Raw genomic sequence first — 27545 nt, 5'->3', positions numbered from 1 at the left:
CCCTAAAAATCAAGGTAGCTTATATTCCCTTCTTATATATCAATTTCAGATCATGGAGCTACCAGTAATAGAATGAGAAGAGTTACAGAAAAGCTATGCAGACATGGTCTCATCCTGCTACCAGGAGTGCTATAGAGTACTACTACCCATACCTGTGACAAACATTTAGCATCTGAATAGTGGTGTTAATCAGAAATGCCCAAAGACAGTTGTTACGTCACAGGCAGCAGACTCAGAATTTATACACTCGGAGACAGCAGAAATCATGTTAATGGTTCTGCCATAAGCAAGTTCATGTATGTGGTGAGCAGAAATGAGGCTTCCCAGGACTATTACATCTCTGTGTGGTGCATCCAGTCAGCATTGTTTGTAGAAAAACAGTAAAACCAGATGTTTCCTTAATGTTACAGTATTGTATATTGAGCTTAAAGATGCTGCCAAGCAAGAACAGCAACAGAAAATATATTCAAAACAGATAATAACTAAAAGATATGAAGCATAAAGATAAACCATCTCAAATGAGAAGGATGAAGGGTCCACGAAAGTCAAGGCATGAGAAGAAATCAAGTACTGTTAAATTATAGAGTTTCTTATAGATGTGCTTCTTTTTGTTGTTGGAGTTCCAAGTTTTCAGCAGCAGGCCCCCATGAAGAAGCTGGAATTTATCCTAGTCTCAACTTTATTTATAACTGCCACTGCTTATTAAACCTCACTGTTAGATAAGACCTCTGTTACACTGACAATCTCTCAGATTGTGAACATACTGACTGCATTCATTACCACACAACTGTCAGCCCAGCAGGCCAAAAACCAGTGTATTTTCTGAAAAAGTCAAACTTGCATAATGCCATCAATGTCCACTATCAGTGTTTGTGTTTGCAGGCCATCACAGGAGGAAGAAAACCTAGAGAAAGTTTATAAATAATTTATCAGACAACACTTTAAAAAGCCTCCAACAACCAAGACTGTAAAAAGCAGAATATTTCTGCTGTTTCAACATTATGCCTTAGCTTTATATTATAGTCATGAATTAATATTCCGTCTTTTGCTGGGGACACTGGGGTATGTTTAAAAGCTGATCTCAGTTATTTGTTCATACAGAAGAGTGAGGAGAGAGTGTTTATTGAAATGATGCAAGTTCATTGTGATTAGCCCAGCTTGTTATCCCTGCTCAGGCAGAAAGTTTTCTCTAAGCAAAATAAAGATATTAATTGAAACGGCTACAGATTTCTTCATAGTTATCACATAAATGTATTAATAGGTGACTTCTTTAATGATGTCATTTGCAAATACTATCAAGGCTGATTGAATATAATGTATTCTTAAAATACAGTCAGTTAAGAATTATTATGTGGACTGCATGTTCGAAAAAATATTTCATGTGACCATCATCAAATTTTGTATTTGTCAGGTGTAGCTAGTAGAGATTATAGATAGCAGAAGTGTGAGGGATTACAATGTTCAGGCAATTTGATAATGCACCTATTTGCATTTCAAATTCTGAAATGAAACTAAACAAACATATTTTAGTATAATGTTATTTGAATTTTATTTCGATGTCAGGTATGCTTCAGTTGTTAGCTATGAGTGATTGACTGGTTTTTATTTTTGTTTTGTAATTCTGACCATAAAATCATTCAAAAAAATATCCATAAAAATCAGCAAAATATCAAAAAAAGGTAAAGGTGATTTTAAACAGGAAAACTTGGTGAAGACTATCTTCAGATGCCGAATAAATGAAATAACAACTAAGCAAGTCCAAAATTTCAAATTACATCACTTTAACTTCCTAAACTTCCCTCAAAATTTTAAAGCATTTGTATTTCAAAGACAATTCTTATTTCACACTCTGAGCTCTTCTAAAGGGGCTGAGCATCCTATATAATTTAACTATAATTCACACTTATAATTGCAACTTCCTGACAAAAACTTCTAACAAAACTTCTAAAGTTTATGGTACTATGTCAAAATGAGACACTAAAAGTTAGAATGCATACTTGCTGGAGCAAGCTGGAAATTATGTATTTCATATAAAAATAGGTGAGAAATATATTTCCGAAGCTCTCAAAACCATAGAACTATATTTTCTGGTAATAGTTTTAAATCTGAAATTACTACTCTTCAGAGAGAACAGGTAATATGTTCTGTTTTCTCTCCATAGTTTTCAATGGAAAGATATATCCTGAAGAAAAAAGACATGAAAACAAGAGAGGATCCCTAATTCCTCTTCTTTTTCCCAGCTCCCTGATATCCAAGAGATAACAGAAAGAAGTATTTAATGGGGTGGCTTGACCTTAACATTTTCAAAAGATACTAGAATTCTCCCTTTCCATGGTATCAGGAAGTTCTAAATTTATATTTGTAGAAAGAAAAAGATGATAAATTGGAAGATATTTGAAAGCCCAGGGCTTACATTTTGTTGTTTTCAAAGACTAAAAATATTTACCAGACCGAACATATTTTAGTATATATTCAGAATACATTGACTGTTTTCAGTTTAGGTGCATCCCAGTTTTAACTAGGGCTTATCTATGCATTGCCACTTTTATTTAACAGTAGATGGCTTGACTACTTCTAAGACTGTACAGATGTATTTGAGAAAGCAGTACTGACATGGCTAATTCTCTAAGTAGCTCCGCATTACAGTGCTGTGCTGAGCTAGATATCTGGTCTACACAATTTCCAGGTGATTCATTCAGGCCTTCTTTAGCTACAGACACTACAGCGATCACTATGTAAATCTGACCTTAATCTTTGACCACTTATCAAACATGTTGGATGGCTATATGTACCAAGATTTTGCAAGGAGTGGCTGATACTCCAGAGGGCCATGCTGCTATCCAGAAGAACTTTGATAGGCTGAAGATAATGGGCTGATGGGAACCTCATAAAGTTCAACAGGGGGAATTGCTAAGACCTGAACCTGCGGAAGAACAGGCAGCAATATATGCTGTGGGCCACTGAGCTGGAAAGCAGTTTGGTAGAAGTGGGTCTAGGGGTCCTGGTGGACACAAGGTTAAACATGAGCCAGCAATGTGCCCTTGCTGCAATGAAGACTACTGTTATGCTGGGTTGCATTAGGAGATTGAGGTGTTGCCAGCAGGTTGAGGGAGGTGATCCTTCCCCTCCATTCAGCACACATGAGGCTACACCCGGAAAATTGTGTCCAGTTCTGGGCTCCCATTAAAAAAGAAAGATAGAAATACTGGAGAGAGTCAAAAGTAAGGCCACAGATATTATTAAGGGACTGAAGCATCTCTCCAGTTAGGAAAGGCTGGGAGAGCAGGAACTGTTAAGTTTGGAAACAGAAAGTTGAGGGGGGGGGTCTTCCCAGTGTATATAATTACCTGAAGGAAGGGCGTAAAGACAACTGAGACAGACTCTTTCCAGTGGTGCCCAGTGACAGGCCAAGAGGCAGTGGGCACAAACTGCCCAAAAACATGGGATGTTCTTCCTGAACATCAGGAAACTCTTTTTTATTGTAAGGGTGACTAAGCACTGGTACAGGTTGCCCAGAGAGATTTTGGAGTCTCCATCTTTGGAGCTGTTCAAAAGCTGTCTGGACATGGTCCTGGGCAACCAACTCTAGATGGCCCTGCTTGAGCAAGGATGTTAGACCAGATGACCTCTAGAAATCCCTTCCAACATCAACCACTCATGATTAGTGATTCTAAGACTGCAAACTCATACTGTTTACTGCCAATAGAGTTCAGATGCTGAAAACATCTGTTTCAGTGGATATTCTATGTGCACTGATCACTGAGTCCCCTGAAAAAAGTACCAACACATACATTTAAAAAAAACAAACCACTTTTTCCTTCTCCTTGTAGGTGACACCTAGCCCTTCAAAAGCACAGAGCAACCTGTATCTACAAAGTGGCATCTGCTTCTTCACCCAGGAGCTGTATCTGGTTTTACTGTTATATGACTGAATGTAGGGATCCGTCCTTATTAAGTCATCCACAATGGTCACTACCCTTGAATCAAAAAAGGGCAGGTCTAAATCCTGTAATGTAGAAATTTGAATTTTATTTTAAGGAAGTGATTAAAATTAGAATGCTAGAAAACGTAAGGTGAAGTTAATACACCCTGTTAACAGTTACAAAAATGTGGCTCTGGCTGCTTTCAAACAGAGGAGGAAACACAAACCCTAAATGTCTTTAGTAAGTGGTGTTATTTCATCCATATATCACAAAAGTCAGCGTTGCCTTTTTCAAGTGGCCTCAATGCAGAAGCCAAGACTGACCACCACTAGATCCTAGCTTTCTCTTAACTCAGAAGTCTCTCTTTTAGAACAGACTAAAGCCCACTCTTCAGAGAAATGGTAGGTTGCATTTGGTACAGTCTGTGGTAGTGTTTAAAGAAAGAATGATTTTAGAAAATCTGTAGAACTGTCAAATAACTTTCCCGTGCCTATTTACTCCTACCATTGAAAACTGTAAATTTTAGGTGGCTTAGCATAATTGATCTCTCATCTTTCTAGAAAAACTTGCATTCCTGTGCAACGTCTTTGGACCACAAAAAAAAAAAAAAAAAAAAAAAAGTGAGTCCTGCTTGCCCAGGTCTTTCCCGCTCTTCTCTGACCTAAATTTTGTCGTGGTTTCCAGATTGATCACTCGGTTGTAACTGGTGAGTTGAGAAGGTAGGGTATTGTGGTTTTTTTTTTTTTTTTGGTTTTCACTTAGTTTATGTGACAGTTAACAGTCAAAAGAAATGAAATACCTACAGAGCAAAATCTTGAAACCCTCTGCTTGGTGTAAACCAGGTTTTTGAATACCAAACATAACTCTAATTTGGTGTCCATAGGTAAAAGGGAAGCTCAGTGGGATGTGTTAAGCAGTAGGCTCATCTTTAATGCTGTGGGGATGTTTTCAAGCAGATATTCTGCCATGAGTGAATTCTAGTTTAAGAAGTCCAGCCATGTCCATGACATAATTAAGAAGAAAGAATACGTAAGGAAAAAGTTTAGAGGCAGAAGCAGAAACTGTTGCACTCAGAGGCCTGCTCCCTGCTTAATATGAAAGAATACCAAGAAATCAGTTTGAACAGTTTAAGAATTTCTGGTAGATAAATCAAACAATTTCTCTTAGTTTTTCAAAATATAGTGAACAATGAGATTTTTACGTCCACATTATTTGTAGTACTTAGAATGGATTTTCTCGGTAAAGTTTGTTGGCAGCCCTGTGTCAGTAAGAGTTAAGTAGACTACATATCTTAATTTTTCTTTAAGTACATCAGATGATGTCCATTTTTCTTTTCAAAAAATATATGTTTTCCAATAATCCACATTTTAACTATTGCTTCTTTTTAGTGAATGATTATATTGGACATTGGAAATTTAATGTTATCAATGTTTTTTGTCAAGCACTCACAATATGCTCATTAAGTGTTCAAAAACATTCAGTGATAAACTTCTGCTGATATCTATGCATTAATTTGTCTTTTTTAAGGAGATATTTTCCCAGTAATTCCTTCATTAAGATTTAAAAATCCCTGGAAGGCAGAAAAGCGGGAGCTCTGTTAATAATAATAATATCTGTTAATTTAAAAGATTTATGAGAGAAATTAACTTTAAGAACACTTAATTCTGTGAATGAAGATCATTATAAACTGACACTTGTGTTTTTCTAGTTCAAATATCTCTTGGCAACTTACAGGAATCTGAGTACTAGATATTTGAAGTATTTCAAACTCCATAGCAGCAAAATGCCATAACCTTGGTAGAAACCTTTAGTAGCCCGTAAAATAAAATGCACTATGCAACATAATAAGATTGTCTGCTTTACTTACCTTGCTTATCTAAAAGCCTTGACTTTTTGCAGTGGTAAGCAAGCTCCTGTTCACAGTGCTCTGCACGGTTAATTGTAGCCTGAAGCTGGTCTAGGCTAGCAGAGTACTTGAAAAACACAGTGTGTGGGTTCTCTCGATTAGCACTTTTGACTCTGGTTAGGTTGGTGTTGTTATGCTGTATAATTGTCCATGTTGTATCTTTCAAAACACATGTGAAAAGTAATAAAGAATAAGAAGCAGTTGCATAAGTTGGTAACGGAAAGAGAACGTACAAGGAAATCAACCAAACTTTTAGGTGACTTCTTTGATCACAAAAAGTGCTTTTGGGCATGTTTGATACAGAGACATAAATCACTAAGCAAAAATGAAAACAATTAATCATTGTTTCTATTTATAATTAGATTATTATACCATGACTGTAGCAGGTATTCAGCTTGCTCTGATTGTTGAATAAGGAAATAGTAAGTGACAAAACCCAAATAATTGTCTCTGAAATAAGATATAATTTACTTGGGAAATTGAAATGAAAGTATAGAAAGAAATAAAACTTACTATTTTTACTTTTCCCAGCTTTTTTTCTTTTTTATAAAATAACATTAAATTCTATCCTAGATTCTAGCTACATTACATATATCACTATAATTTGAACTAATTTATTCTATGTGAGTAAGTGGCCTATGGCCTTTTTCTATTACAAAGAAGCAAAAGTAGCTTGCAAATACTGTATTTACTATAAAAATCAGATTACATGATGGTGAGTTATTCTAGCCATCTAAAGTCAAATTGTAGTCATTATTTGAAGTACTATTCAAAACCCGTATTTAGCGAAGGACTAAGAATCTCAGCTTCCAAAGTTCAATAGAAAGTTGCTTCCAAACACCTGGCATAATATTAATTTATGGTAACCATTATGGTATGCCCACTTGACTCAGTACTGTAACATGATGAAGTACTAGTTCAGAACTGAGAGCTGCGTTTCCATAAAAAACACATACTACTCTCTAGTTGACTTTTATCTCAGATACGGCTGAGTAAGGCTGCTGCGTACTTCATTGCATTGCGTAGACAGGCCTTATGATTCATGTAAACTGGGGGCATGCAAAATATTGCCAAAATATTTATTCCAGAAGCAATTGGACTGTGTCTGAAAGATTTTTTTTTCAGTGAATCACTAGTAGGTATTCAGTACTCCAAACATAATTTCTAGAAAAATATGTTCCAAAACAATGCTCTCGTAATAAAAGAGCAGAAATGACTTGCATGTAAATATACATATAATTCAAATGGTTAAATAATAAACAATATATTGTACGTTTATAAAAGGTATGTGCTAAGACGTGTAGTCTTGTGTGAGACAGACTTCCTCCAACTTGGAGCCATGTTGCTTACACTAAGCAACACAGCAGTTCAATAGCTTTCCAGCCAGTTACACTGATATTTCACTAATATTCTTTCATTGAAAGTCTTCTTTTAACTTCCTACAGCAATTGTGGAAAGCATTTTTAATTCTAAAAAGTACAATGCAAAACTACACAGATCAAGAACTAAAACTGATGTTACAATGCTTACATGAAGGCATTGCTTAAAAACTACCAGAGGCCATAGGCTAAGTATGACATATTTTGAGACTAGAGAAATAATTGTCCTGTACATTGAGACACAGGAAGGGTGCAACTGGCTGGCAACATAGCACAGGAACGCATTGGTCACTCTGTCCTATAGTTTGAGTACAAGGAAATCTAACATCACACACTCTGATTGAGAGTAGAGATTAGTTCCTCCATGTTCTTCAAAATATAAATTGTCCTGTTATTGGTGGCTGATTAAGGCTCATGTGATTCTGCTGTTTTGTACTTTTGCCAAGCCCCCTCACCTATGAATACAGAAGTACTAAACTTATTCCGTTTCAGCTTCTGCTTGTAAAGCCTGTAACAGTGTGACCGCCATGACTAAAATTCGCTACAAGGTAGGGGTGAGCAGGCTCCCAGTTAAAGCTGGTCTGGCTCAGTCAGGTCACGTTTAGATTCATGTTCACTTTATTCTTGTATTGCAATGGCCAATGTAACTTGGGTAGATACGAGAAATATTATTTTTTCTAACTTATAATATTGATGATAATATTTCTGAAGTTCTAATAATAGTATTGCTGAGTATTTAACAGAGCTGTATTTTTATTTCATTAGCTTCCTACAGGCCACACATGGCTGATGTTATAAGATATTAGTAGAGAGGAAAGAACTCATGGTCACTTACAGGACAAGTATTCATCAGAAAACCTAAAGTAAAAAAATATATTAAAAGGAGTCTATGCAAATTTTCTATCATTGTTTAGCAATTTTTTGTCAAATAATAAAAGTAAAAAAAGATGGCTTGAAATATAGCAAACTTAGATTTCTTTTTGTATGTGCACATACACACAGGCACAAATACATCTAAAGGCTATGCTGAACATAAAAATTAAGACAAAGGTCGGCTATCAGACTCACTGTCACACTCCCAAATTTACAAAGAAAAAGAAAAGCAGGTCACTGCAAAGTTTGGTCATCTTAACTGGCAGTACGGACTGTAGGCTTTTCATTCTGAAACTGATGTCCAAGAATAAAACCAGGGAAAGGCACCTCCCTCCCAGCTGCCTGACAAGAGATCCCCATGAATGTCAAAGACAAGGCAGTGCTGTGAAAAATGCAGGCATCTGCCTTCCCTGCCTCTGGTGGGAACAGGGAATACCAGTCATGAGGAAATTGGGAACAACACAAATACAGAAGATTCATCCTGTCAGGTTGCATCTTGAGACGAAGAACTGATCAATATGGTTTGCTTAGTGTGGTGAGCAAGCGGTGACTGAGGAAAACAGTAACAGCTGTTCATGGAAACACAAGGATAAATCAGACAGTACACTGTACCTTGGAGGGTTATACCCACTTTAAAAAATTGTCATCTTTCTGCCATGATTCTTTGGTCTCTTTTAATCTAATAGGACACTAGGATATTTCCTTTTAAGGGCCTATGCCAACCTGACTTTTGCCCACTGTGAGCTAGCACAGTTCACTGTAGAAGTCAAAATCAGGAGCTGTTATGGTGAGACTAGTTAAATTGCACAGACTAATTGAGATGATGAGAATTCTATCATTTCAGTACGTATAATAAGTATTCTTTAGATCACTGTGAAAATCAACCAATGCCACTGGCAGACGGAGTCCTGGCAGTTTCTCAAGAAATAGACGTGCCCGCTAATTGTTTACAAATCAACATAAAGAGCTTGTGATAAGGTTTCTAAGTCAAGTTGTCAACACTTAAAACATACGTAAACCAAATTAAACTATAACTTTTTCATATAGTTTTTCAGACAGTTATAACTGTGTAAAAATATATTCGTCACACAAAACAATAGTGTTTCCATCATTTTGTCTAGAAAATAATTCAAATAAATAGAAGATGAGTACAAAGAAGAGGAAACAGCCACAAATAAAACAATACTAATTTTCAAAAAGCCATTTAAATGTAAGCTTCATTGAAAGATCAGGTACCAATACACATACACAGAGAGCATTAACTCATTTGTTAAAAACCATACTAATGACAAATTTTGATATTTAAAACTTTGCAGTGATATAACAGATTCAAAGAACTGTGTGCAGAAGAGGAGGCAGGGCGTCTGAAAGTGAGGCTGTGAGAGTCCCACTGGTTGCATTTGCATTCTCCAAAATACCTACTTGCATCTTGAAAAATGAAGCTTAATGTCTATATTCCTCACAACAAAGTCCAGTTCTGAATTACAGTTTTTCAGAAGGCTACGGGGAAAAATCAGTAATTTTCTCATAAAACATAACTTATTTCTCATTTCCTTGAACTTCCTCAAGGGGTTGTAACTTAAATGAAAACAAATCGGCTCCCCAAAAATGAACTACTATGACCTTGTCTCCATAAGGAACACAAGTCCCATTAACGCAAAGCACAACAGGAATGCAGTGTTAGCTTCACAGCCTGAATCCTGTTGTTATTCTAATTTCTCTGGCTAATTCTTTGCCCAATGTTCTGAGCTAAGGAGTCACCTTCATTTTGTTGCGCATGTATACAGTAAACTTACAAGCTACAGAGACTTCTTACTTGATAACTCATGTTCCAATATAATGAGCACACATACAGACACACCTGTGAGTTAAGGAAGTTTATCACCTCACCTGTCATATTACAGTATACAAGAAATGGTCTCAAGGGGCCACTTCCATCTGAATCAATATTGTAAAAGCCTGAAGCATTTCCTCTGTGCTTATAGGCTTCACATGATTGCTCATAGATGGCTGTAAAAGAACACATTCTGTCAATCACAAATGTTATGGTACAATTTCACATTTTTTTAATTCAGGGAATTAAAAATAAAAGTGTGTGGAACCTGTCAATGGGGAAAAGAAGTTGTCTGTGTTCACTGTGAAAGAATAAAGAAGAAATCACATAATCAAAACTATACTTTCATTTGAATTTGTAAAGGGCATTTGGGTTTATTTATTGGGGAGATCATGAGGGGAATTTTCAAGCTTTTTCTTCCATATTTCAAGCTGGAAACTTGAGGGAGGAAGCCATGAAATGGTTGTAAAAACTGCCAAGTAATGGGAATGACAGATTTTGAAGAAATAGACATTGAAACCTCAACAAAATCAGATTTTTGTTGTTGTTGTTATTATTACATACAACAGAAGGTAAGCAGTGTCCCTAGGTGTTCTGATTGTCTCCTGGCAATTTTTGGCTTTCACACTTCTTATTTTCTTCCCTTTTTATAGAAGGACAAATGACTTGTCAGACACTGCACTAAAATAACTAAATAATCAAAGACAAAATGACAGCTCCTCGGTCCCATGTCAAGTGTCCTTTATATCAGTCAAGGCCTAAAGAAAAGGCTGTGATGATTTCTTTATGATTGAAAACCTAAGAAAAGGCACTTAGGAGTCCACCTCTGTACTTAAACAGACAGGAACCACACTAGCCTCACTTCTCCTTTAACCATTATATTGCTATCAAGCAGTCATACTCTTCTGGTCTTTCTTTTCAACATTAGACAGTGTGCTTGATCCGTTATTATCAAAACTTGAAAACACTCCACCAAAAAGAAAGAGTTGTTAGATTCAGAAGAATAATAGTTATGAGTGCTATACAAATAAAAACATAACTCCATAATAATTATTAACAGTCTAGAAGATATTGTTCTATATAAATTCAGTTCATTTAATTTTTTTAAAAAGCTATAAAGTACTACTACAGTAATCCAAAAGAGGTGCTTTTTAAAAAAATAGACGCTAGTTTTTGGAAGAGTGTGACCTCTATATTTTTTGCCTGATGATTACAGACACTATACGGCTACAGCTATCAAAAAGATAAACAATTCATTCAGATTTCTTGCTCTACAGAACATTCAGAATGCACAATTTATGTAATTTTCAAATGGAATTTTCAAATGCAGTAAATAGTCTTAGTTAAATTTAACCGTGACAGAAGAGATTTGATTATTCATTAACTGTTATATGAACATGGTAGTTTGCACACTAATATTTTGATATCAGTAACTTATTTCTAGGCTTATAACAAAAAAGAATCTTTCTTTGAGAATACAAGGGGCATTTTTTTCTTTTGAAATTATGCAGAAGTGTGATAACATGACCAAAAATTATCCTAGGTTCTTGATTTGAAATCGTTATTAAAATCACTAAAATCAACTACTAAGAGTCTTCCATTTTATATCCACAGATACAGCATTTTATTAATCACAAACAAACAGCCCAGAAGGCTTTTATATATGTTTTTGACAATGAATAAGAATTCAATATCTATCTTATTATTACATTTCTCATGGACTTCTAATAATTAGGAAACCATGGCCTCCATCTGTCCTCATAGACATCATTAGTTGATTCAACATATGATTTTTCAAATTGTAATGAGTCAAATCACCTTCATCTTCATTTTGGGCTTGTCATAGTTTTAAACTACACACTGTGGTATTCAAAAGCATCTGTACTATTGGCATCGTTTCTTCGTTACACACATTTTCGTAAAATCATTATTTATGCCATTGTGTTCTTTACAATTAAGGCACCACAGGAAAAGTCAATGTTGTTGTTGACTCTGTAAGAGTGAGATTTAATAGGGTCTTCTAAAATGAGTGATTTCTCAAAAATACCACGTGTGTAGACGTACATTCTTTTCATAAAATCTGCCAAGGATTGTACAGATTTTATAAGGGCAATTATAAGGACAGAATTATTTATCTAACCACTGGAATTTTTTTAAATTATCTGTAAAGTTTCATAAGGATTTCTAGTTGTTAAACACATATAATGTAGGCCAGAATAATGATTTGTTCTGCTCTCTAGAACTTGTTTAGAACAGTACAAATGTAGAGCATCTCCTGTGAAATTGGTTATTACTTTCAATTATTTTTTTTTAAATTTCTCCTAATCTAATCCCTGATTCAGTGAACTACATAAACACATGTTTAGGGCTTAGCATGTGACTACCTTTACACATGAATGTAGTTCCATTGTCTCAGAAAAAAATTATTATTAATTGTTGTGATGAATAAAGATGAATTAAATACATTTCTAACTGATTTGCTGATTCAGGAAGTGGAATTATATGGACGGAAGAGGATATTACTGACCATCTCATGTAAATTATGAAAAAATGTGGAACAGAAATGGATAAACTTTAGAATGAGTTTTTGCTGCTACATATTTTGAATTCTCAAGGCTTTTACTTGAGCCAATTTATGAATATTTACATGACTGAAAAATCTTCTAATGTTAAAGATCAATACAAATATATATTTTTGTGATGAAAAAATTCAGTCACAAATGAAAACATAGCCAGAAAACAATTTAGACTTACGATAGTGGCAAGTAGCTCCCTTGTAACCAGTACTGGCACAGTTGCAATAGAAGCTGTTCCAGGACTGTGAGCATTCACCACCATGTTCACAGTAATTAGGCAAACACCTAATAATAAAACCAACAAAGAGCATTTTCACTCTATTTTCTGTTCATTTACATGTCACTTATCAAGGGATGCAAAATCACTGAAAAGAAACATAACATGAAGGAAATCTCATTGGGGAGGAAATCAGTATAATTACTAGAAAATTAAGATAATTTTCCTTCGTCTTCCCCACTATTCCTACTGCCTATAACAAATATATTAATTATGCAAGAAGCCTGTGAGAACAGAAATAAGTGTCAGATGCATAATTGTTTCTTATTACCATTCAAGTATCTGCAATTCAATACAGGTTTATAAATCAATGAAAGATTTACGTGCTGATAATTCACTTGCAAGTTTTGCAACTAATAGAATTTCTTCAACAAGATGTGTCACAAAAAGAAGCATCATAACAGATTTCTTTCTATTATTCTAAAAATAAAAGTTGTGGGTTTTTTTAAATTACATAACAAATAAAACTAACCATAGTACCTGAGAGATATTTCTTATTCTAAAATCATGGTTACTTCCTATTCTAGAAAGAATAAAACATCTAGTATGACAGTTCCACCACAAGATGTAACTACCAGTAACACCAGTTTTCTGTCTGGTGATATGAGTAGAAACTTGAAGAATTTTGGTGACTTTCTTCTGGATTTACAAGGGTCAATTGCTAAGAAAATTTACCTGTAACTGCTTAAAGGTTAAGGCTGCAGCGCTATACCTGATTATAAAATATTGCAATATTTTTTATAAACACAAATGAAAATATATTGAAATAGAGTGGCACACTTTAACCAATCATTTGCTAGCTTTTCACTTTACTTATCAGTTAACATTCTTATTGCAGTGAGTGTATGAGTATGTGATACGGCTCAGAAAGTATAAAAAAGCTTTATTGTTGACATTAACCACAGAAAAAAAAAGAAAGCAGGCTGATTAATATTCAGAGGATCTTAAAATACCTTTTAATTCATTCTAGAAATCTTAGAATACTATTAAACTAGAATTGTACAAAGTCCAGCAGTTCGGACATCTACCCTATGAATAATTCAGGGTCTTTGTACATTCACTCCTCCTGATTCTCAAAGTAGTTTATCTTCCTTTCATATTTATAAACAAGAATAAGCAGAGGTTTTCAGAGAAGGGGAAGAAGAAGTAGTAAAAAAAAAGACATAGCAAGTAAAGTGTAGGTAAAGTAAGTAAAGTGATATAGGTAGACTATTTTCAAGGAAATAAGTGACATTTTTGCCAGTAAAGGAGCTGATCTTGTATCTATTATCTCACTCACCGAATGTATTTCTGATATATGTCTCAATGAGCTCTGATTTGGAACGTAAAAATGAACTTTAAGCACTGGGCTTACAATTACCTTGATATTAAAGACTTCATTTGAAGGAATTGTATAAATGCGTGTAGTCATAATTCTTAGGATAAACGCTTAATTTTATTTCCTACAGGAATGACTACTCATCAGTTATTACAAATGTACATCTCCTCTAACATAACTGTCATTCAGGACTTTCAGTGCATCCTCCGACAGCTGCTCTGCTTGCGTGTATTTCAGTCATAGTTCTTCTTCTCTTCTTCCATTTTGAAAAAGACATCATTATCACAAAATTGCAAGTGACTTACATGGTCTTTACTTGTATTGACTTCTGGCCCATGTTAATTAATCTTCCTAATAGTGTTCACACTATGAAAAGCTTAGATGAAATTGATGACTCTTGAACCAACTTTAGTAAAAGTGAAAAGAATTTAGAGTATAATTTAAATCTTTTAACCATAAATTTTACATCTTCCCTCTGTTTCAGAATGTATAATAGAAAGTAGCTACTAGCTGCATCAAAGTGAAGCTATAACTATGTTACATGCTGTGACCTTACTCAAAGAAAGATTTAGAACAGTGCTTTCTCTGAGGAAAGTAATCTTCTAACAAAAATATTTCTAATATTAGAAAAAGTATTTCTTATACTTCATCTGTAAAAGATAATTTTTGGATTCATCACCATGTCTGCTTAAACCAGAAAAAAAAAACAGCTGATCAAGCATTTGCCATCTATTACTTGTTAATATGCTTTTAAGTGTATGACATCTGAAAATGACATATGATTTAAAACCAAGGAAGCAGGCTAATAATAATTATAAGCTAATATTCAAAGGAGAACACTCATCCAGAATGTGAATATACTTTTGATAAAGTATGGAAAAATTAGAACTGCATTTGCCAATTGCCTGCTAAATACATTTCTTGTGCACTATCCGCTTATCATGATTCCAAACTATGGCTAAAAGGTATTTTGAAAAGAATAAATTTTCTTTTTTCATTCTTCAATTTATTAAAAAAAAAAAAGTGAAAAAAAATATTTCAAACCTATCCCACTGCCAGTGCATATTTTCTACACATAAAACCATTTCTTCTGGTTTTTGTACAACATACTGCTTCCAGGACACCAAAGACAATAAATCCTGGTAGGCAATTGTATGTTTCTGTGTAGGACTTCATGTAATTATGACAGATTCATCTGGTACTTTCTCCTCAGAGACTAAATGTGCTAACTTTGGAAGACATTTAGGATGACACTGTGTCCTTTAAAGTTGTTTTGTCAATAGTTTATGTATAAATAGTAGTTACTAAACCAACATATATTGATAAAGGAGCTACGAGAAAAGATATTAAGGATAAATATATGAAAAGAATTATTTGCATGCCCAGTAGGTGTATGAGCAATAGAAAAATATAAAGATATTATACAATGAATAGGCTAACTGAAGGAGCATGAACTGGAAAGGGGCAATGACTGGAAAGAGTCAATAATTTAAGCACAGGAGGAGGAACGGGAAAGTTTATGGAACAGGGAAAACAGAAAATAGGAAAATGGTAGGGATTTTTTTATTATTTAGAAAGAAAAAAGTTAATATATTACATCCCAATGAATAAATGAATGATCAACCAAACATCTGTCAATGAGGACTGTAAATCTGATAAAATAAAGAATATGTTATACATGTTAAATTTGTATATATATCTATATATGAGCTAAAGAATGGAGTCATTCTTTTTGGTTTATTTACTATTGCATATAAATCCAAATCATGATGCAAACAGTAATTTTTATTTGTGTTCATGCACTTTAAATTTGTAAAATTATTACATTCAGTGGTTCATTGTTTATACTACAAAAGTCACCAATAAGTCCAGAATTTGGGTCATGCTTCACTATTTGGAACTGGAAATGCAAAGATTTCCATAAAGACTCCAAGACAAAGAAGCGTTTTCTTTCCCTCAGCTGTAGGCAGGATATCTACCATCAGGAGCACAGAAGCAAAAATGCTTATTAGTTTAGCCTAGGGCAGCCAAAGACATGTAGAAATCATTGTAGGAAGAAAATATTTTTTCTCAAACAATATGGTGCACAAGATGATACAAACAACAAAAGAGTAATCAAAAGGGTAGGGGTGCAGTTCTCAATAAACTGAACTTGCACTGAATAAGAGACAAATGTTATGGCATTTGGAATACTGTGAATAATGCTGGACTTCTATATACTGAGATTCACAGAGTTACTTATATTTATACACACAAACTTCTTTTTAAAAACCCACATGTACAAACTTACATACAATGGCCATTCAAAAACTGAAAAGAACTGGAATCATTACATGTAAAAATGTATCATCTTCCTTTAAAAATTTAGATAGAACAGCTTTGCATTCATGGAGGAAGAGATGATTCCTATACTACAGTTCTGCGATGAGCATTTTCAGAGGTCCCCACTTACACTATACATTGAAAATCCATGGTAAATCAAAGACAGAAATTGGCATCAATTACATTATGAGCCAATTTGGTGATGTTTTCCACTCATAATCTTGCTTAGATCTCCTATAATGTGTTTGACTGAAGAATATGCAGATTATCACATTGCATTCTTTTGACCTTATTCTGTTCCTGATTTTGTCTCTTCACTACAAGCAAAAAAAAGCAGAGTGTAATGGAAATGAAGTTCGATTCCAGAGTTGAAAAAACAGCAGTGATACAGTGCCTTAGAAACTGGAAGAAAGTGTCATGAGGTCTGTCAGAGAGGAGAGGAAGGTGAGAAGAAGGTGAGAGAAGGTTGAAAAGTGAGAAAATGGGTCAAAAGGTGTAGGATGAGAGAAAGCTAAACAGAAACATAAAAGAAATAAGAAACATAAACAGAAAAATAAATTGCATTTATTATTTATGCTGCACCCCAAATACAAATCCCTAAAAAGTTATATGGTAAAGTTTCGACTGAGGCCAAACTCTATTTTGACATATGTCTATCACACTTACTGCCTACTGCAAAGTCAGGATTAACTCAGTAAGGGGTAGATTAGCACAAAGAATGGTATATGTTCAACTGTATATTTTCTTAAAACATGATAGATGTAGAAAGATTAGTGAGAATATACATTAAAACCTAATTGAAAGGATCATATTCTAGGCAGATTTTTTCAGCTTTTGGAGGTTTCTCTCCATAAACCTTTATGAAAAATTAGATAAAGAACTAGTATTAATTTTGTCTTTGATCTACAAGGCATTGTGGCTTTCTTCAACATAATAACCTGGATAGTTTTACACCATGTTATCTCTATGAATGGAAAACAGGTCACAGAAATATGTCTGTGTGACTGAATCGGAAATCGGCCATGGTCTTGAAGCAGATCTCTGCCTATACTGTTTTCCCCAAAGACAGGAATTTTAGAAGATCTTACAATTCAAAGGCCGGATTTTTTTAGATCAAAAGACAACTTCTGAGGACTACGAATTTAGAGGGGTGGGACAAGTGTTTACAAGCACATCTTTCCCCTGCCTGTTGTGTCATTTCAGTACAGCCTTTCAGCTTGGCCCAAGACAACCATTTCTGCATTTAAACAGACTTTGCACAGATGCCTGTGACTGCACTCTCATTAGTCTACAGCAGAAAACTTGTCCTTCCATTGCCTGTTTTTTGTCTGCTCCCTCTCTTCTCAAAAGCTTCTGCTGTTCTACATCACCCCTTTTGGCTCATCCTCTGCCTTCTTCACACTGAACTCCAGTAGCATCTTTCTGTCAAGGATTTTGATTTATTTCAGGGAAGGTATACAGTCTTTCCTCCCTGCAGAGGGAGGCACTTCAACTAGTTACTCTGTTTTAGATAGATGCTAATACCACCTATATCAAGTTATGAGTTCTGACCATAGACTAAAAAAGATTGCTCACTCACTATGATGAATACTATCTAATGTTTCTGGATGGGTAGAATATAGGAAGAAGCAATAACTTGTAAAGAACCTAGCATTTCAAGTGGTGAATGGGACTACATGTCACAGGAGGGGATTTGTGTCTGTAGATTTACTTGAACAGAATGTAAGATATTTAAAATTTGTAGGAAACGTCAAATACTTTTAACACCAGTTACTTTAATTTTATTTGCAGTGCGTGGAAATCTAATTCCTGTGCTGTGTATACTGCATTTATTCCAGCCTTTTGGATTCTTACAAAAGAAATAGCATGCCATGTTGTAAGCGTTCTGTTCTTTATCATCAAGTTGGTATTGGAAACAAAACATTTGAACAAATAAATAAATGAGTAAATGTTATTTTCTTACCTGTCTATAATGCCACATAAATCTATTTGAAGGTCACTGAAATTGCCAAAAACATTTTGCTGAACTGAGATCATATCCACTGCTTTATTACCAATGGAAATGAGTCGCATGCATCCTTGAAAGCCACCAAACGAGGTATTACATTGAGAAATGTTTCCACTGCTAGGGCAGCCTGAAAGAAGCATAAGACCTGGAGCTGAAAAAAATATTTTATTGAAAAACTTATATATTCCAAAAGTAGTCTGAAGTTTTATAATCTCCAGGTATTGCAAACTTCATGTGTGGAAAACTTTAGCCAGAAGTTCTTCTGATTAGACATGGTGGTGCAACTGTAAAGAAAGACTTCTGTGCAGTCTTACTGTTTTTAAAGCATATGCAAAAGCATCACTAAAAATTTGGGTAAAAGATAACTCAAGCAGCAGTTCCAAAGCAATGAATGGAATAAAGATGTGAACGAATTGACTGACTGATCTTAGTCACAAAAAGTTAAGATACAATACAATGTGCACATGATTTGGACAAGTTTTAAGTTACAACTGAAGTGAAATAAGACAAAAATTAGTAACTAAGTACAGTGTTTTTAATTTATCAAGCTGTCCAGAAGATTACGGAAAGTACTGAAGAAAATTTCTTGATGTAGGTCATCAATGACTCACCTAGGAGAGATGATCTGTTGGACCCGCTATTTGTAGACAACAAAAAAATGCTTGAAAATGTGAAGGTCAAGGACAGTCCTGGTTACAGCAAACATGAGGCTGTAGAGTTTATGATCCACAGAGAAGAGAGCAAGAAAAAAAGTAGAATTGCAACACTAGACTTCAGAAGAGCCAGTTTGGTCTGCTCAGGACCTGTTTTGAGGACCCCATCGGAAACTGCTTTGGAGAGAAAACAGGCTGGATGTTTTCCAACAAAAAGCTGCTCCTTGGAGCATAAGAAAAGTCTACAGCAATTAGTTAAGAAAGTGTGGCAGAAGGCCTGCAAACATAAGCATGGAGCTCCTAAGTGAGTGCAAATACAAAAGGAAAGTACACAAAAGATGGAAGCAGGCACATGTAATTTGGAAGGGAATGCGTGTCTAGGAATGCAGTTAGGAAATCCAGACCTCAGTTAGAATTAAAACTATCAAGGAAGGTCAAGTGCAACAAAAGGTTTCTATGGCTACAACTGTAGCAAAAGGAAGGCTAAGGAGATTATGGGTGGACCACTGCATGGGGCAGGGGACCTCGTGACAAGGGTCTTGGGAAAACTGATTTGTGCAAGGCTTCTTTTCTTCAGGCTTCACTGGTAAAACTAATGCTTAGGCTTCCCATGTTCTAACAGAGTATGAAGAAAGGAAGCAGTACCCACAGTAAAGGAAGAAAGAGTCCAAGGGGCACCTGAGAGTGCTGCAGGAGCTGGCCAATATCATTGCAACAATTACCGTTGTTATTCTGAAGCCATTATCATTTTAATCCTCAAAAGGTCTTGGCAATTTGGTGAGCTTCTTGATGACTGGAAAAGGCAGATTTTACACCCTTCTTCAAGAAAGGCAAGAAAGGAGGCACAGGAAACTAGATGTCTGTCAGCCTTACCACAGTCCCTGGCAAGTTCATGGAGCAAATCCTCTTAGAAACCATTCCTAAACATGTGAAGGACAAGAAGATAGTTGGGTAACTTTAGCTTCAATACTAAATCATGCCTGACTAAGCTTCTTTGCTGAGGTGATGGGCACTGTGGACAAAGGGAGGGCAGTGAGCATTGCATACCTTGACTTTAGCAAAGCCCCTAACAGTTTTCTATAGTCTCCCTATCACGAGATTGATGAGATATGGGTGGGATAAGCAGACAATTGATGATGTAAAGTCAAGCTGATGATCAATGAACAGACAGTCCTTCAGAGATCAGTATGGAGAGCTATGCTGTTTAATGTCTTAATTAATGACCTGGATGATGGGACAGAATGCACTTTCAGCAAGTCTGGAGGCAGGGATCAAATGTTGGAGGGCAGTGCTGAAACTCAGAGGGACCTAGGCAGGCTGGAGAAATAAGCTGAGAGGAATGCCATGAAGTTCAGTAAGAACAAGTTCAAGGCCTTTAATATGAGATGGAACTAGTGCATGCAACTACCTAAGCTGGAGGATAACAGCCTAGATCCACAGAGAAAGGCCAGGGGTCCTGTGGCCAACAGGTGGACCATGGGCCAGGAATGTGCCCTTGCAGCACAGAAGACCAATGACATTCTGGGCTGTATTATCAAAAGCAAGGTCAGCAGATCTAGGGAAGTGGTCCTTCCCTCCATGTGGTACTTGTGAGACCACATCTGGATTGCTGTAGTTCTGGACTCCTCAGTACAAAAAAGGCATCCACATCCTGGAGTGAGTCCAGCAGAGGCCTCCAAGATGGTCAGGGAGATGAATGCACACGGTTTATGAGGAGAGGCTGAGATAGCTGGGCCTGTTCAGTCTTAAGAGGAGAAGATAAAGCCATCTGATAAGACTATACAGAGAAGATGCATCCAGGCTTTTTCCAGAAGTGCACTGGATGAGAGGCAAAGGACAAAAGTAAAAAAATGGCAAATTCTGAACAGACTTTAGCAATAAGTGTTTTTGTCATAAGGGTAGTTACTATGAGAACAGTTTTCCCAGAGGAGTTATGAGATTTCCTTCCTTGGAGCTGTTCAAGGTTTGGGTGGTCACAACCCTGTATATTCTGATCTCATCAGACTTGTTTAGAACAGAGTGTTGGACTAGGCAATGTCTGAGTGTCATAGGTAACCTGTGAATATGAATTCTGAAAGTATTTAATATTGTGATTTGTCTATTGTGTTACTGATCCTGAAATGCTTTGTTCACTCACTGATTGCCAATTAATTAAACATTGTTAATAATTCAATAAATTGATCCTGATTTGATTTAAACCATGTTCATTGAGCAGTTTTTTCCCAGACACAGATGAACACTGCATGATAAAATATGCCTAAAGGTTTTTTTCCTTTTGTTTTCTTCCAAAGGGTAATATTGCTTCTGGAATGATGTGCAAGGGCTGTTCTTTGATTTTAGTCAAGCAATACTGCATTCTGGTTTAAAGACCTTCTTGTTACATGATGTTAGGAAGCAGTAACTTTTAAGACACTTCTCTGTTCCACAGACCTAATGGGTACTTTCTGAAGTCCTGTAAAACCAGTGCAGAGGTTTACTATACAAGAAAGCACAATGACAGTGGAAACTAGCAAATCTATTCAAAGGAGTGTACAACAACATAAATAGTAAAGATATGTTTTTAAGAAGTATACAGTAGAAAATGAACTAAAACTGAAATTAAATAAGTAAATTCCTTATAATTGTGGGGCAGATATTAAAGATAGGAAGAAATCCTTTAACAATGAAGTTTACCCTATGTACTTATTGCAATATTAAATAATGTCTGTTTGCCTTTATATTTGCAAGGAGTTATTATTCCAAAAACTGTGAAAGGTAGTATATCCTTGATGACAGCATGACTAGAAATTGTGCTGACATAATGCTAAAGTATTTTCAAGTTTATTACACATTTTCCCAGCTAAGCATACACATTTCTTGCATACTTTGTATTCACTAAAATGAGAAAACTAACACCACATCCCCAGGACACCTCTCCTGGAAGGCTGATATTCATGTTTTAACAACAAGCATATAGAAACATGGTAAATATTCATATAAGCTTTGAAAGAAAGTCAAAATGCATTGTCTGCATTTTGACAGTGGTATATGACATAAAATTTTAATAAACAATTTTCTAAACTCAGAAACCTTCTACTAATTTTCCCCAAGCTTGTATGACGTGCCCACGCTTCTGATTTCAGCTACAAAGCTGAAATCAGAGAAGCTGAGGGGTGGATATGCAGTTCTACTTTCAGTGTTCTTGGAATTAATTTGCCCCCTTTCCCCCCCAAAAGATAAATAGAAATGCCCTTGTACAACTTAATTGGATATGCTGCTTTTTGGAACTGCCCACATGCCTCCTGTGCCATCAACCCTGCAAAGGTGCAAATCACCTAATCAGAGATGTGAGAACCTGAAGCAACATGGGGCAAAAATAACCAACAGTTCTCTGGCTATTTAAGGTCAAATTCCATATCTTTCTCTGATTATCAGCCAGGTCAAAGTACATCTTTAGTAGAGAAGATTAGATGCCATTTGTGAATAGTCACATGGATGATCATGTAGCTGTTCCTATATTTATAATTTGCTGGTGAGCATGAATTTATTTACAGTGTGTTGTTTCAAGAGAACTGGCTTGTGGACAATGACTTGGACCACACTTATTTAGGGATTTGTATGCGTGTTTCAATTTTCTCAGAAATATGACAATAGTTAATAGAAAGTTCAGTCATGAATTCCTAAGTTACTAAGAGATGAATCATTAGGCTAGTGTTGAATAATGCATTCAGATGCTGTTTAACATTGTTATTATGTAGTCCATTCCCAACTGATTTAGGCATAACAGCCTGCTCAACTCTACCAGTAAATAAATGTGACTAATGACAAAATCACTTGGTGACAGATAATTGTCAATATTGCTAAGGAAATTAAGGTACCTAAACATAGTTTTTAGGCACAAGCTATTTCCTCCAAATGTAACACAATTGTGTCATTGTGATAAAAAGTAATAAAAAAATTAAAGGTGTGTATCATACAAAGAAGATATTTACACAAGTAAGCATGTACTTAAGGTGAAAACTTGAAGTCATCCCAGTGGAAGATTCTCACAAAGAATTGGTTTAGCAACACAGTAAGGGTGCAACAAGAGAGACCTTTGTGTGTCTGTCTGATTGTCAGACAATCTATATTCAATCATAAGAGCATGATACCAAAAAATGGTGTTCTAAAAAGTGACTGAGCATTTAGGGGGATAATTTATTCTACCCAACATCACGAAATTTTAAGGAAGCACAAACTCAAAAACATCATAGCAGCACCTGAAAATCAGATCCTTTGAGAGATATCCAAGCTAGGCAAAGAATACTTGAGGCAAGGCAAATAATTGTTGCCATTTGATTAGATATGTCAGGAAAAATTGATGTTTAACTGTGGGATATTGCCAGCATAAATAACGTATTTCACCTCCAAAGTAGAAAGCATCTCCTGAATAAATCTGCAGAGGTATGGAGGCATGAGAAGACGACATCACATCATTGTCCACTATTACACTGATACGATTCCTTTTAGCAGAGAAGGATACAGAATGCCACTGGCCATTATTTAATCCAGCACCTGGAAGGAAAATAAAAAGCAAAATGAAGTATAAACATCCATTATTTGTTACACTACCTGAATGTTACAGACTTGAAAGGAGGAGAGACCAGTAGAGCAATCATAGCCCACATAAAAACTCCAAGTGATAATGAAATGGCAAAAAAATTATTAAAGAACACAAATGTCTAATGTGAAGACAGAACCTTTGTCCATTCCCTTGCTTCACATCAGGAAGAGAAAATAAAAGTACTTCAGTGAATAAGCCTTACTGTTGTAATACTGCTAATTATCAGTAATACATTAATTTAATGTAGTGACTATGAAAATTACCCTCCCAATCTAAGGACCTTATCATTAAGATATCATTATGATGACTGATACAGTATTTTACACATAATACACATTTTTACTGCACTATTACAAAGGATGTCTCCATATTTTAAAGTCAAAGATAGTAATTATATTAGAATCCTATAAAATATCAAAATCCTGTAGATGCTAAAAGCTTGAGCAACCACCACGTCAATGTCACAAGATTATTTTTCTTTCAGTTGTCTGTTTTATTGTAAATATCTGGGAAAATTTTCTGAGAGTTTAGCTTCTAACACCGATTTATATTAGCTCTGGCTGTGTAGGTGTAAGATGCCACAAAGCAATAAACCTAAAGCCTTGGTTTTGAAAAGCACTTACATATATATACTTAAATAAATTTTATGCATGGCAGTATTTAAGCACATTATTATGTTTAAGAAGTGCTTTATGTCAATCATGTTCTTGAGTGTTCTTCAGAAAAGAGATACTTCTTTCAGTGAAGGACAAAAATACAACCTTTGAATTATGTGAAGTCTTTTCTTGACTGCAGAGTGCCTATGATTTTAGATTTCCCTCTTGAAATTTCACGTATTTATACACTCCTCGCTAGAATGTGTTTTGTATTCTAGAGAGGTAATGCACCAGTCAACTGCTCAGTTCAAAATAAAGGAAAAAAAATAAAAATAGAAAGATGAAACAGTTCAAATAGCTAAATTACATCATAACCTGGATCCATATATTGTTAACTACCACAGTCTGAACACAAGATCAGCATACAACCATGAGATGAATCTTAAAATCATATTATTAATTCAGATAAATTATCATCTAGAAAATAGCTCTAATACTTTTAATATAATATTAGTCTCATATGCCTTTTCTATTATTTGTTTCCTTATTTCAGGGACTATATTTATTAGGAATTGCATAACAAGAAACCTTAAATATTTTTGCTTTATCACTATCCTCAGTGGAATTATATAAAAGCTATGGCTAATAGATCTTTTATTTGTGTTGCACTTTCAGGAGCAATTGACCTTTCTAATATAACATCAGAAAGCACAGGGTTGCAGTTACGCATTTTCTGATACCATTCTTACCATTACTTATTTTGGTTGCAATCTTCTATAAGAAGTGGCATTTGAGTTTGCTAAGAGGAGCAGTACACTTACAGTCAGAGAAAAAAAATCAGCATTAAAGCTATCACTAATTTTCTGGGTAAATAGGTATATTTTCTATTTCTGTAAAGCTCCAAATCCATCTCAATCTATTTATGGAGATGGATTTTTTACTAAATAAAAATTGGAAAGCAGAATTCCACACAGTATAAAACAGTGTGAATACTATTCCATGTGGCTACCAAAATCACCTGTAGAGGGATAATCTTTGGTAACAAGGCTTTACATAGCCCTACAGGCAGTGTGGATGAAGTGACTAAAGTTTCCTTATATTTTCAAGATGTCCGATTGATGAAGAAGCCCCTTTGTACTGTTGGCAGTTAATATAACTTACAGCAGCATTCAAACTGGTGTATTTTTTGTTAGGGCTGGCATATTATTGAGATGAAAATCAAGAAAATGTGTTAAACTATTTTGGCTCTAGTTGTGTTTTGGCTAAATAATATGATGTGTAACAGGCATTTAGAAAAAACAGAGTAGATAAAGAATTAGAAAAATATTATTGCTGCCTTGCAATATCATAGGCATAAATGAGTCACACTGTATACTGAATACCATGATATTTGAAAGTCATGTCAGTCAGGTGAAGTCCCTGGTGACTGGAAAAAGGGAAACATCGCACACGTTTTTAAAAAGGGTAAAAAGGAGGACCCTGGGAACGATTGCGCTGTCAGCCTCACCTCTGTGTCTGGGAAGATCATGGAACAGATCCTCCTAGAAGCTATGCTAAGGCACATGGAAGACAGGGAGGTGATTCGAGACAGCCAGCACGGCTTCACCAGGGGCAAGTCCTGCCTGACCAACCTGGTGGCTTTCTATAATGGAGTGACTGCAACAGTGGACAAGGAAAGAGCAACTGATATCATCTACCTGGACTTCTGCAAAGCCTTTGACACAGTCCCCCACAACACCCTTCTCCCTAAGCTGGAGAGATACGGATTTGATGGGTGGACTGTTCCATGGATAAGGAACTGGCTGGATGGTCGCATCCAGAGGGTAGTGGTCAAAGGCTCGATGTCCAGATGGAGAGGGGTGACAAGTGGTGTCCCTCAGCAATCCGTATTGGGACCAGTGCTCTTCAATATCTTCATCAATGATATAGACAGTGGGATCAAGTGCACGCTCAGCAAGTTTGCTGAGTGGTGCGGTCAACATGCCAGAGGAATGGGATGTCATCCAGAGGGACCTGGACAAGCTAGAGAGGTGGGCCCAAGCAAACCTTATGAAGTTCAACAAGGCCAAGTGCAAGGTCCTACACTTAGGTCGGGACAATCCTCATTAATACTGGTTGGGGGATGACATGATAGAGAGCAGCCCTGCGGAAAAGGACTTGGGGGTATTCGTGGATGAAAAGCTGGACATGAGCCAACAATGTGCACTTGCAGCCCAGAAGGCCAATCGCATCCTGGGCTGCATCAAAAGAACCGTGGGTGATTCTCCCCCTCTACTCTGCTCTCATGAGACCCCACCCGGAGTACTGTGTCCAGCTCTGGAACTCTCAGTACAAGAAGGACATGGACCTGTTGGAGAGGGTCCAGAGGAGGGCCACAAAGATGATCAAAGGGCTGGAGTACCTCTCCTCTGAAGACAGGCTGAGAGAGTTGGCGTTGTTCAGCCTGGAGAAGAGAAGGCTCCGGGGAGACCTTAGAGTGGCCTTCCAGTACCTGAAGGGGGCCTACAAGAAAGCTGTGGAGGGGCTGTTTGCAAGGGCATGTAGCAATAGGATGCGGGGCAATGGTTTTAAACTAGAGCAGGGTAGGTTTATATTAGACATTAGGAAGAAGTTCTTTACAATGAGGGTGGTGAGACACTGGCACAGGTTGCCCAGAGTGGTGGTGGAGGCCCCAGGCCTGGAGACATTCAAGGCCAGGCTTGATGAGGCTCTGAGCACTCTGATCTAGTTAAAGATGTCCCTGCTTACTGCAGGGGGGTTGGACTAGGTGACTTTAAAGGTCTCTTCCAACCATTGTATGATTCTATGATTATATATCTCCCCCATTTTTTTAGCCCTATTTTGCAGCAAGAACTCATCAAATATACTTAGGTCTTTTATACAACTGTGAACCTCAGTGATCCTCTTTCATCAAAGAGATAATAGGTATGCTAAAACAAAGATTGTGAATAATGTATTATTTAAAGCACAGAAAATTAAGTCTGAGAAAGGTTTTTTTTCCCAATTCCCAGTAAAATAATTAGTTTTCTTCTATAATTTTTTGTAGAATTATCCTTCAGGAGAAAAAATAATATCCTTCAATAAGAAATAAAGAATATAATACATATAGTCTCTAATCCCATTTGTCATGCTGTGTTTTTAAGACTAGCCATTTCAGAAAATAGTTTTTGAAAACGGATTTCCCTACTTACTTATGTCCCCCTTTATAGCCTCCATCCCCAGCTACCAAAAGCTCCATCTTCTTTCACCTCATCTCTAAGATTAAACAAGGAGTTTCTTTATTTGTGGAGGTACTTCA

General features: G+C 36.0%; 1 protein-coding gene across 1 annotated transcript in view; it reads right to left on the bottom strand.

Annotated features, from left to right (window-relative positions):
- The window catches only part of CNTNAP4 (contactin associated protein family member 4), a 241172-nt gene that overhangs the window by 38582 nt on the left and 175045 nt on the right, over window positions 1-27545 (bottom strand). Inside the window, exons 9-13 of the mRNA XM_054186786.1 lie at window positions 23453-23602; window positions 18372-18543; window positions 12670-12776; window positions 9972-10091; window positions 5791-5988 (exon numbers count right to left, since the gene is read on the bottom strand). Of these exons, the coding sequence (XP_054042761.1) occupies window positions 5791-5988; window positions 9972-10091; window positions 12670-12776; window positions 18372-18543; window positions 23453-23602 (747 nt within the window). The remainder of the gene's footprint in view (window positions 1-5790; window positions 5989-9971; window positions 10092-12669; window positions 12777-18371; window positions 18544-23452; window positions 23603-27545) is intronic.

Source organism: Rissa tridactyla, chromosome Z, assembly GCF_028500815.1.
Source record: "Rissa tridactyla isolate bRisTri1 chromosome Z, bRisTri1.patW.cur.20221130, whole genome shotgun sequence".
In the NCBI taxonomy this organism is placed as follows: domain Eukaryota; kingdom Metazoa; phylum Chordata; class Aves; order Charadriiformes; family Laridae; genus Rissa; species Rissa tridactyla.
This window is presented reverse-complemented; position numbering and strand designations above follow the sequence as displayed.